This window comes from Rattus rattus, chromosome 10 (assembly GCF_011064425.1).
Source record: "Rattus rattus isolate New Zealand chromosome 10, Rrattus_CSIRO_v1, whole genome shotgun sequence".
NCBI lineage: Eukaryota > Metazoa > Chordata > Mammalia > Rodentia > Muridae > Rattus > Rattus rattus.
In genome coordinates, this window is record NC_046163.1 from 66844578 (window position 1) to 66857204 (window position 12627).

General features: G+C 44.1%; 1 protein-coding gene across 1 annotated transcript in view; it reads left to right on the forward strand.

Annotated features, from left to right (window-relative positions):
- The window catches only part of Ush2a (usherin), a 670292-nt gene that overhangs the window by 455569 nt on the left and 202096 nt on the right, over positions 1-12627 (forward strand). The window contains exons 43-44 of the mRNA XM_032915475.1: positions 1822-1985; positions 11935-12144. Coding sequence (XP_032771366.1) covers positions 1822-1985; positions 11935-12144 — 374 coding nt within the window. The remainder of the gene's footprint in view (positions 1-1821; positions 1986-11934; positions 12145-12627) is intronic.

Genomic DNA, 12627 nt, shown 5'->3' on the forward strand with positions numbered 1-12627 from the left:
GGGTAAAAAGCACATGGACGTGTATCTTCCCAATATTGCTCAAGTCGAGTTTGACAGGCTGGATGACTGGAAACAGAACGCAAGCACAAGGGCACTCGATTACAGTTCTCAAAGTTAACAGCACCAAACAAGTTATCTTGAAGGCCAAGCTCTCCCCAGAGGCTTCAGAGAGCAATCTTAGCTTCTCCTAACTTCTGGTGGTCCCAGCATGCCTGTGTTTGTGGGAACATTAATCCCGTTTCTCCCCATCTTTCTGTGATCCTCTCCTTGCCCGTGTCTGACTTCAATACAAGTTCTCTCTCTCCTCTTACAAAGATACATGCCATTGTGTCAAGAGTGATCCCTAAGCCGGGTGGCCTCATTAGACCAGCAAATACCCTATAGTGTGAGTTAGAATACACTAGACTTAAGAATGTCTCTCTTTGGGGAGTTTTGGGGGAAGGTATGAATGAACCCATGAAAGGAAGAAAGGGAGGGAGAGAGGAAAGAAGGAGGAGGCAGCAGGGGGGGAGGGAAAGAAAAGACTGAACAGGCAAGTAATGAAAGCCTGTGAAGGGGCCAGTGTTGTAGAGAAAAAAGACAGAAACTTTAGTGCTAGCTCTTGTTTAGAGAAATAAACCAATAATTGACCCCCAAACCCATTGAGCCATCACCTATGGCTACAGCAGCCAAGTAGTGTCGCCCTATATGACTGAGGCAGAACTCCAAGGAATTACCCTTGGTCCTCAGTACGAAGCACAGAGGGTGCACAGAGTTCCGGGTGGGAAAGCCTTCTAAAACTCCTGATGTAACTTTGGTCAAGCCATCTAGCGGAGTTCGTGGAAATGGCTCTCCCCCCTTGGTGCGGTGACTAGCAGGGCGTGTGACATATTGAGACAAACACTTTGGACTTGGCTTTTGAAAGTATCAGAGGCTGAATACTCTGGGAACACATAATGACCCCAAAATAGAAGATCTGAGGCCAAAGCCAGGACAGCCACTTAGAACTCAGGATGTCTAGCATGTCTCTCAATACTGCAGATTATTGCAGAGTCAGGGCCTAATTTCGCCTATAAGTAGCATTTTCCTACTCAGGCAATTTTGAACCAAGAAGATAAAGCTACTGGGCTCCCGCTTGAAAGAGCCAAAGAGACGAGGAATTAAAGTTACAGTTTCAGGAAGTTCCTATCATGCCACACGTCCACATTTCTCCTCTGTCAAAGTGATGGTCTGTTTCCTCTGTATTGACTCAAATCAACATGTGCAGAGTGGGGCCCGGCACACATCGCTGTCACCGAACTCTCAGAGGGACGATCTTGTGCACCCTGCTCACAGTTGAGGTTTCGTCTAAGCGTTTATCTGCCAGCCAATGAGATCCCGGGGACGGGAAAGAGGTATAGGAAGGGAATGATGATGGAGTCTGATATTTGAAAATGGATGAGTTTCCCTAAAGAAGAGAATAGAACTCTGGATGGTACCGGGGCAGAAAGCTGGCAGGCTGCCAGCCTTGTAATTACATCTTGAATTGAGCCCTAATCCTCACCGCTTCTGAAAACAGTAAGAGCGGGGAAGACGATAACCGCGTTTATTTTAAAGACAGATATTTGCCTATTGCTTCCAAATAAAGTACTTTCCTGACGCTCCGGTGGAGGCCAGAGGGCTGTGGAGATAATGGTATGTTTTGTGTACGTAGGAAGGAAATAATGCATTTTCCTAGAAGGAAAAGGAAACGGCGTTTTGTGGAAAGGGATCCTGTATTTTGTGAGGGGGAAAATATGCATTTTGTCTTCCATAGAACGTGTTTTTTTATACGTCTGCTGTTTGTTTCAACAAAACCCGCAGGTTCACAACGTACGAATACAAGCTCTTGGTACACAACAGCCTGGGCTTTACACCGAGCCAAGAAGTGACAGTCACCACCTTAGCAGGCTCTCCAGAGAGAGGAGCCACTGTCACCGCAAGCATCCTTAATCACACGGCCATAGACGTGAGATGGAAGAGACCAAGTAAGAAAGCTTTGCGTGACCCTCCTCTCCTCTGAGCATCAGCACCGCATTAGTCATTTCCTGTGGATGTGATGAAACACCATGACCAAGGCAAATTAAAGAAGGAAGCGTCTATGTGGGTGTGCAATTCCAGAGAATTAAAGTCCATCATAGCTAGGAGGCACACCAGCAAGCAGTATGGCGGGGACATACTGCTCCAGCCAAGCCACACCTCCTCAGCCTCCCCAAATGGCACCACCAGGCCTGGGACTGTGAGGGGACATTTATCCTCCACATCACCACAGTACCATAAGGGATTTCAGTGGCACATTAAGAATACACAAGTCAGGGAGCCTAGGCAATGTATGTGCATGTATGTTCACAAATGCAGGTGTGTTTATGATCACGTGTACGTGCGCACACGTATGTGGGCAGAGGTGTGTGTCAGCCAGAGGTCAACTGAAGGTATTTTTCTTCAGGATAACTGTTTTTCTCACTCTCCTTAAACTCATGGTTTTCCTAGCAAGCCCCAGGGATAAGCCTGTTCTCCAAGCACTTAGTTACAAGCAGACACCACCTTACCCAGTGTTTTTATGTGGGCTCTGGGGATGGAAGTCGAGGTTTCAACATCATCCTCCAAGGCCTGTGATGTTTGACTTAGCAGACAAATGCCTCCTTCCCTCGTCCTGGACTCGTGCATTACCCGGATTCACTTCTGATGGGAATAGTTCCCTTAACAAGTGGATTCTGTGCCGACTGTGACCCTCTGCACTCCCAGACCTAGAACCTCATTCCTCATTAGCAAGAACCGCATACAATGATGTCACCAAGGTGATGGGTTTTCCCGTACGTCGTGCTTAGCACCCGTGTTGGCTGGCGAAGGACTTCCCTTGGCCTGACAGCACACTTGTTCTAGGGGGTGGAGAGAGCACACAGATGAATCCCTCTGCCTCCAGTACTTAGGAAAACACAGTGAAATGAAGCCTCAGCTACCTAACAGTATGGCACTTAGCATCTGATCTGCTCCCACATGGTGCCCTGTAAGGGCAACCAGGAAAGAAGTTCTGAGTCTGTCACGGAAATGTTCACCCTAACCATTTTTCCGGCATCACGTGAGATCTGAAAATGGCTGAAGCAAAACATGTCAGTATTTTCACAAAACACTGAGAAGTAGCAGCTAATTTGTACAGGTTTGATAAAAAAAAAAATACTTTGTTTTATAAACACTCAGCCCCAGAACAAGTATCCACTATTATACAAAAAGGTGTACACAATCTGAATCAGTCTGGAGTTTATTACGGCCTAGGAAGACCCAAGTGGGTTTGCATATACTCTCTGCCATGTGCTACCCATCATGCATCAGGACTAGTGTTTGATGTCATGGATGCAAAGCAGGGCAGTTTGTGGCAGTCACCCTCCCATCATTGATAAAATACCCAAGATGGAAGGGAGGACCATATCATGTCACGGGCTCAGTGCTTGGGTCTGTGGCCACTTTTTTTTGGAGCTAGGAGGTCTCTGGTGAGGGAATGCACGAGGTGAGTGTCCATGACAGAAGAAGCTACTCAAATCCTTGCAGCTTTGAAGCAAAAAGAAAGAGGCCATGTGTCAACATTCATGCCAGCAGCATGTCCCAGCCTACTAACCTCACAGGGCACCAACTCCTAAAGGGCTCCCAACACTACAAGAGGCTGAGAACCAAGCCCAGGGCAGGAGGGCCTAAGGGATGTTATGCATAGAGGCAAACATTGTGTTGGTCTAGGCTTCGACCATATAATGTATTTAAAAACAAAAACAAAAACTTCAGGGTTTTGGCAAGGTTCTTGGTTTTTAATGATCTATTGTGTTTCTATTAGAGTAACTTGAACCATTTTAATGGAAATTTTTAAATTAATTGATGTTATGATTACCTTCTGTCACACATCTCCAGGAAAAATAGGTTTTATCTCAAGCTGAGTTTATTTGTGAGTGCGTATGTGTTACATGTGTGTGTGTGTGTGTGATTTGTGTATATGACTGTGTATAAGAGAGATGTGTATGATGTGTATATGTTGGTGCATGTGTATGTTGGGAGGTTGGGGCTACACATGCATGTGTGGGACTGTACATGATCTGTGTGTATGAGTCTGTGCATGTACACATGTACAGATTTGCATGTGTGAGAGTGTGTGATCTGTGTGTATGACTGTGAGAGAATGTGTGTAATGTATGCATGTGTGTATATGCATTGGTTCAGGTGGGGGGGAGGTTGGAGGTATACATGCATGTGTGAAACTGTATATGATTTGTGTATATGCATGTACACATGTGCATGTGTGCATATGCATCTGTGAGAGTGTGTGTGATCTGTGTGAGTGTGTGTGAGAGAATAGGTGTGACGTGTGTGTGCACATATACATTGGTGTATGTGTATGTGTGTGGGGTGTGTGTATAGAGGTATATGTCTGTGTGTGTGTGAAAGAGAGAGAGAACAGTATAATCTGTGCGGTGTGTGTTTGCACCTTATATGTTACGTGTATATGTGTGTATGTGTGTGTGATCTGTGTGAGTGTGTGTGAGAGAATAGGTGTGACGTATGTGTGTGCACATATACATTGGTATATGTGTGTGGGGTGTGTGTATAGAGGTATATGTCTCTGTGTGTGTGAGAGAGAGAGAGAACAGTGTAATCTGTGCGGTGTGTGTTTGCACCTTATATGTTGTTATGTGTATATGTGTGTATGTGTGTGTATGTGTTTTCACCCATTCTGTTCTACACCTTGCCCACCAAGTTGTCTCAAGAGCTTGTCCATAGGTAGCACATGCATGTACATGCCCATCCACGTGCATGCACACGCATGTGCACGCACGCACGTGCACACACACACACACACACACACACACACCTTGTGATACTTAAACACTGAAGTGAAGACCTGGCTACTGTGGTCTCACTCACACATATCCTCTGTTATGTTGTCGTGTTCCTGAAGTCGCTGTGCTTATAGAAGCTGACAAACCTAATAGATGTGAAGTGGCCCGCTGACGTTCCATTACATCAGTAATCAGCACCTCTGACCTCGGGATGTAGGTAATGCAATCTGCTGTGATTTCCATTCATACCTTGGAAATTTCTTAGATAACTCTCGGCGAGCATAAAGGTTAACTCTGAGAAGGGTTGACTCTGAAAGCCTGCAGCAGGATCCTCTCCCTCCTCTGTGCAACCTGCTCTCTTAAGTAAGTGAACTAGTGCTAGTCTCTCTTTGTGAGAGAACTGCCTGCTTCCTCAACTTTAATTTTGAAGTTTTTTTTTTTTTTTTTTTTTGCTTGAGAGAAGAAAAACTGGCACATAGCCTACTAAGTTGAACAGGATGTAGCTCTGGTTTAGTGCACATCTTAGACTTGAAATTCTTAGGAATGCATTTTTACGTCTTTCCCTAGTGAGCATCATCTTTTGAAAATCATGAAATATATATTCGTGCATATAATATGTGTGTACATGTGCATACATGTGCACAGAAGCACACACGTATACACACACACACACTCATTCTGGGTTGGGAACTGACTCAGTCTGTAGCCCCAACTCACCTATGACATAACAAGACACAGGGACAGGAAACTCCATTGATGATCCCAGCACACCTCATCTGGTAAACACAGTAATGAACAGAGACTATGTCTAAAAGTATAAGGTGGGCGTCAACACATGAGGCTGACCTCTGACCTCCACACATGCCCTCTCACCCCTTTGGCCTTCTTCATGTACACTGTAGTAAATGTTTACTCAAATACATGCACACAGGGAAATTATAGCAAAGACATGTCATTCCTCTGCTGTGATTCATACAAACGCACAGCATTTTAGCAAAAAAAAAAAAAAAAAAAAAAAAAGGAAGAAAGAAAAGAAAAGAAAAAAAGTCCTAGGTAAATTTGCATCAATCTAAGGGTTGACAAAGAGAAGCCATTTGATATCTTTATTTTTATTTTTATTGGGGCAGAGGCAATAAAACCTGTGGTTACTTCGGCTCCCACCCTGGAATGGTTTCAGGTCACTCTTTGAGGTTAACTCTGGAAGGGCGGGCTCAGAACCATTTGATTCACTACCTAACGATTTGCCTGCTTCCCTCACACGCGTTTGTAATGTGAGGAGACAGTATCTCTGCGTGTTCAAACTTTTTGCAGGACTAGGGGGATGGACACTATAAACTTCCAGCACAAATATATTTTCTTTCTCTGTTCTTCATGCCTAAAGTATCAGGAAAAGCAAAAAATTGTATTTTTGACCCATTTTACCCATCAAAAGATGTCACCTGAAGACAATGGTCTCCACCTTCATTTTAAAGATTTCATTTGTATTATTTTAATTTAGTGAGTGTTCAGTTAGTGATATCTTTTACTGTTTCCCATATCCTTGTATTTCACATATACATAAGGAATTAATGAGTTACTCGTATCTTCACTGTAATTCTCAATGTTTCTTTTATAAATTATTTTCATTGTTTAATATTACACACAACTTATATACACACATATACACAATAATTCTTCTCAAAATGGCCCCAGTACTTAGGATCAATCTTTAATTTTCTCAATCCTAAATTCTGGGTTCCAATTCGCCTTTCCACCCACTGGACGATGATTCCAGACAGTTTAATCATGAGCATTTATTTGCATGTCTTACTATTGTTGTGAGTGTCGGTTGTTTTGTGTATGTGTGCATGCCCGAGTTCTCAGGTAAGGTCAGAGGGGAAACAGCTTGAGGGAGCTGACTGACTCTCATCCCACTACGGCTTCCAGGGTTTAACTCAGGTGGTCAGGCTTGTCTTTCCCTTCAGAGACAGCGCACCAGATCATCATGAAAGTTAGTTTTTAAGGTAACCATGTGTTAATTTTTGCCTAGTAAGATAGTAGTTCTGTTCTCCTCCCCACTCCCAGTCTCCACCAGGATGTCCCCACCCCACCCACCCCACCTACCCTACCAACTCCACCCACCCCACCAGACCTCTAAACTCCCTGGGACCTCCAGTCTCTTGAGGGTTAGGTGCATCTTCTCTGACTGAATACAGACCAGGGAGTCCTCGGCTGTATATGTGTTGGAGATCTCATCTCAGCTGGTGTATGCTGCCTGGTCGGTGATCCAGTGTCTGAGAGATCTCGGGGGTCCAGGTTAATTGAGACTGATGGTCCTCTTACAGGGTCGCCCTCCTCCTCAGCTTCCTCCAGCTTTTCCCTAATTCAACCACAGGGTCAGCAACTTCTGTTCATTGGTCATGTGCACATGTCTGCATATGACTCTCTCAGCTGCCTGTGGGGTCTTTTGGAGGGCAGTCAGTCAGGATAGTTCCTTTTTGTGAATGTCCCATGGCCTCAGTAAGAGTATCGGGTCTTGGGGCCTCCCCTTGAGCTGGATCCCTCTTTGGGTCTGTCACTGGACCTTCTTTTCCTCAGACTCTTCTCCATTTCTATCGCTGCATTTCTTTCAGACAGGAAGAATTATGGGTCAGAGCTTCGGCTGTGGGATAGCAACCCCATCCCTCACTTGATGCCCTGTCTTCTGAAGCCTTCTGAAGCCCGTCTGATTCTTTCCCCCTCTGCTATGCTTTGGATGTGGACTGGATAGTCCACTGGCTCATGTGTTTGAACACTTAGTTCCCAACTGGTGGCGCTGTTTTGGAAGGTTGTGGAACTTTTGGGACCTCATGCCTTGCTGGTAAAGTTATGTCACTGAGAACTCACATTGAAGGTTACAGCCCAGTCTCCATCTCCTGTCCTATTGTCTGCTTCTCAAAACCCCCAAAAAGAGCTGACATTATGTATCCTTGCCTTCCCCATTGGGATGGATTGTACCCTCTGAACCCTGAATCTAAATGAACCCTCCCTGAGGCTGTTGCCATTGGGTGTTCTATCCCAGCAACAAGGAACACAATGGGCATATCCGACTTTGTAGATAATCCTTAACTTTTAGTTTGCTTTAGCCAGGGTATACCGTGATACACCTATATTTAGATATATTGTCAGTAATCTGGCTAAGAGAATGTGGTAGTGTGGGTGAACCCAAAGGTTCATATGTTCAATGCACAGTCTCTGTTCGGTGAAACTGTTTGGGAAGGATTAGGAGGTGTGGTTTTGTTGAAAGAGGTGTGTCACTGAGGGGTGGGTGTTAATGTCTCAAAAGCTCATACCAGGCCTAGACTTTCTCTCTTTCTCTCCTTCCACCTTAAGGATAAAAGTGTAAGCGCTCAGCTGCTGCTCCACCACTGTGCCTGCCTGCTTGCTGCCATGCTCCCCACCGTGACAGTCACAGACCCTAATCCTCTGACAGTATGAGCCCAAATTAAACACCTTCTTTTATAAGTTGCCTTGACGATGGCATTTTTGTCAAAGCCATAGAAAAGTAAGATAAATTATATTCTCTTTATAAGCATCTCTTCATTGTGGGTAAGGTTTAACTGATATAACGATGAATATTTGCTGCAGTGTTTGAAGGTTCTCACAGGTCAGCACCCTTAAGGTCTCTGCTTCCTGTCCTTCCTTTTCATTCACACACATGATTCACCTGTACCTTGGGCCCACAGGAATGGAACCAGACATCTCTGGCCTTAATCCTCTAACACTGACTCAAAAGAATTGATTCCCTCCTTCAAGTTGGTCTCCCTAGTATTTTTATTATTTAAAACTTTCATAAGATATATTTTAATCATACTCTTTTTCCCAGATCCTCACAAAGAGATCCTCCCACATCCCTACCCACCCAACTTCATGTTCTTTTTCTCTAAAAATGAAAGTATTAAAAAAAAAAAAAACAACACACACATATACACACACTCGCGCATGCATGCAAACACAAAACATAGAACAGTAAGACACAAATGACCAAAACAACAAAAAACACCATGGGATTTGTTTTGTGTTGGCCAAGTAGCCCTGGCTGTGCCCCTGCCCAGGAGTGTGGCTGATACACCCAGTAACACTCTACTAGCAAAATCTGATTTTTCATCTGCTAGCTTGTATCAAGCGTAAATAGCTTCCTGTGGGGATGGGGTTGGTATCCTTTATCCTTCTCCTTGCTACAATGTTGCCAGCCTTGAACCCGTGCTTCTCTGAACTATGCTGTCGGTCTGTGAGTTTACAGTAATATCAGCCCCATTATGTCTAAGAACACACTGTTTCCTTGGAGTCATCCACCACCTCTGCTCTTACAGTCCTTCTGCCTCCTCTTCACAGAGACCCCTGTGTGCAGGAGTGGACAAAGACATCCAGTTAAAGCCCAGTACTCCAAAGTCTCTCTGTACCTTGTCCTGCTCCAAGTCTCTGTTAATTGCCATCTACTGCAAGAAGCTGCTTCAGGGGCTTCTCTGGGGGTTGAGCAAGGCACTGATCTTTGAGTATCGCAGAACATCATCAGGAGTCACTCCCCTGCTTTGTTCCTGTAGCAGGATAACAGTTGTAGGCTTTCTACTAGGCCCATGACTTACCTACTCTCAAGTTCTTGGTCACTTTAGAAGTGTCAGAACAGGCTTTAAATCCAATTTTTTTTAAAAGCAGCTGGTTACAATTTTTTTTAAAAGCAGCTGGTTACTCCTATAACATAAATGCCACTCTCGCCTAAGTAAGACTTGCAGGTAGATACTGTCGTTTGTATCTTGCTGCCACTTTGGAAGGTACATTTTTCTTTACTCTTTGGTGTTGGGTATCTGAAATTCTGCAGATTTTCTTCATTCGATGCAGGTTTTAATTCTTCCCTGTTTCTGTGTTTGCTTCCCTTTCATATCCAAGGTAGATCTCTACAGCATCCCCATTCAAACCTTTTCGTAATTCCAGGCACATATTTTCCTATGCCTCATAGCTTCTTTTCATCAAGACATGCCCTTTTCAGTTATTTTTGAAGAACATTATTCAAATGTTTTCTAAAACCCCCATCTCCTTATGAAAGGGAAGAATCTTCTAAGCAGTATTTCCCTTGTCTTATGAAATGAAGAAGCCATATAACACAATTTTCCTCCTTTAGAAAACAAAAATTTATATTCCAGTTGCTTCTAGCAATCAACAGAAAGGGTGAATGTTCCTTAGGAGCACGCACCGGCTTTCTCTTCTGAACTAATTCAGTTACAACTCTTCATCTCTCAGAGAGAAAATAAGGTCAATGGAATATACACAGAAGTCCCTAAGTTGTGGCTCTTCTGTCCCTTAAATGGTTCACTGACTAGGAAGCCACGCCATGGCATGAGCAGTGCAAACAGACTATGTATTAGGCCTCACAGAACATCTCTGTGGTGGTGACCAGCAGCACAGAGTGTCCATGTCATTTGCGTATGTAGGTTCTCTACAGTTTAGTGTCTTCAGATTCGGCAAAAGGCAGGACAAGGCAGAACGTTGACCCTTGCTGTCTAGGTACACTGCCTGTTTCTAGTCCAGAAAGAATAACACTCCCAAAGGCTTCTGCATCAGGACTAAGCCACCATCTTGTATCTCGTCCCTGGAGCAGTAAGTAGCTTGTATTCTGTGTCAAGTGGGTAGACAAGGGGAGCCAGGGTAAGAATGGGCAGTATCTGTGTTCTTAAACTCTCAATGCCAGTTCCAAGATGTGTGTAATCTATGAATCTAAGTGGGCTACGTGGAACATCTGTAAAGTAAACATAAGTAAAATGTGTTTACCTTTGTCTGCTTGGCATAGTCCACATGATTGTGACACTCTCTCCAAACTGGAACATCTCTGGGAATGAGGAGAAACCCACCAGACGGGGTTAATAGAAAGTCGGGTGCTCTGGGCAGTTGGAGCCCCAACCCCAGCAACGCAGAAGGAATAATCAGTTGCTGGGGTTGGGGATGTTTGCCAGCCAAACTGTGAAAGGAAAGGTTCAGATGGCAGTGTAGCCTGCAAGCCGCAAGCACAGCCCCAGAGTTGCTGGCTTTGGTGTCTGCCTACCACCCATCCTGGGGTAGGATTGCCAGTAATGTAGGTGCTTTTAAATTACCCATTGTCCTTATCAGTGACCCCTCCCCCACACCCCTGTTAGTGACCCAGAAGAAGGAACACTGGTTCACCAAATCGTGCATTGCTACAATTGACACTTAGGTATTTTGTCCGTAGTGGGCTCCCTTTCTGGGTGAGTGCATGTGTATGTGTTGTGTCTCCCCAGGAAGTCTCTCACGTGAGCATCGAGAAGCACTCGTAAAGTTCGTGTCATAAAGGTTTAACCTTCAGATTAGCCTGATTGCCTAAGGTATCCAATAACACAAACTTGACGTGTAACACATCTCCCGTGTGGTGGGATGGTCACAGATTAGTGAGTGATGCTCTAATGAGAAGAGGAAACTCTCTCACAGACAATCCGCGTGGCTTTGCTGAACAGGACTGATGTTATCATTTAGGAAATAAGAATGGCTATGAGTCCAGTTGATGACATCAGAGGAGAGAAACGCCTCCATCTCCGGGGTTTGCCAACTTAAACTACAAAATTTTCTGGCATAAACCTTTCCAACCGCACTGGCACACATATCCTTTAAAAATATTTCTAGAGATAAAGCAAAAGTAGTATCGTGGCTAAAGAAAAATCAAAATTAAAATTTGCCTTTTGTGCAATGAGCCCCACAATGTTAATGTTCATATAAAGAAATCTTTGAAAAATGTCACATAAATCCTCATCAGTGTGTCATTTTTCATTGCACATAGATTTGTAAATAGGTTGATTTTTGAGGGTTCTTTAAATAACTGTAAATAGCATAATTAGAATATTCGAAGGAAAAATTGAAGTATATGTTCCCTAATATGACTTCTAGTTTGGTTATAGAGTGAAAAGAAAAATAGAATTTGTTTAAAGATAAAGTCTAACTCCTCCAGTTTCAACCCCCAGAGAAGGTTCTAGAACATTTTATAAAACTGAAAGTCTACCATTTTGTTTCTATCCCTTTCTAGAAACAGTTAAGAGAATTTATTCTGCCTTCCCTATCTGCCACATAAGCAACATTCTGTGTTTTCTGTTAATAGCATTTCAAGATCTGCAAGGTGATGTGGAATATTACACGCTGTTTTGGAGTTCTGGGACCTCGGTGGAGTCTCTGAAAATCTTCCCAGATGTAGACTCTCACATCATTGGCCACTTAGCCCCAAATGTGGAGTACCAGGTTTTCCTCTTGGTCTTCAATGGAGTCCATGCGATCAACAGTACAATAGTGCGTGTGACCACGTGGGAGGAAGGTGAGTGAAGAGTTCAAGGGCCTCTTGGCTTCAGTCACGCCAGTGGGATTACTGGATCCTTTCTGGAGTTAAGATCAGTCTCCTTCCTTTATAAAATTCCTGGTGCTGAAAGGAAGGGGTAGGAACCAAAATGCTAAGGTGCCCCTTGTCTCAAAGGGACAGATGAATGGGCCAGGACCCTTGAGACACCAGCTCGGAGCCGAAATAATCAGCCATCAGGCCGGATGCTGCCCGTTCGTTGCAGTGAAGTCTTAGTTGGGAGCCAGTTCACATTAATAAAAGGTGATATTCAGCAACATTTTTTTCTAAGATTAGTCTCAGAAGCATAGTGCATTTCAAAATGACACCCAAGCTCAGGGAGAGCCCTCACTCAGTCACTGGAAAAAAACAAAAAAACAAAAACAAAAAACCAGTAGGCAGAAGCTCAGCCCGGAAGAAGAATTGCATGTCTCGGTTTCTAAGCCAGTTAGCGAGGGAGAGGAA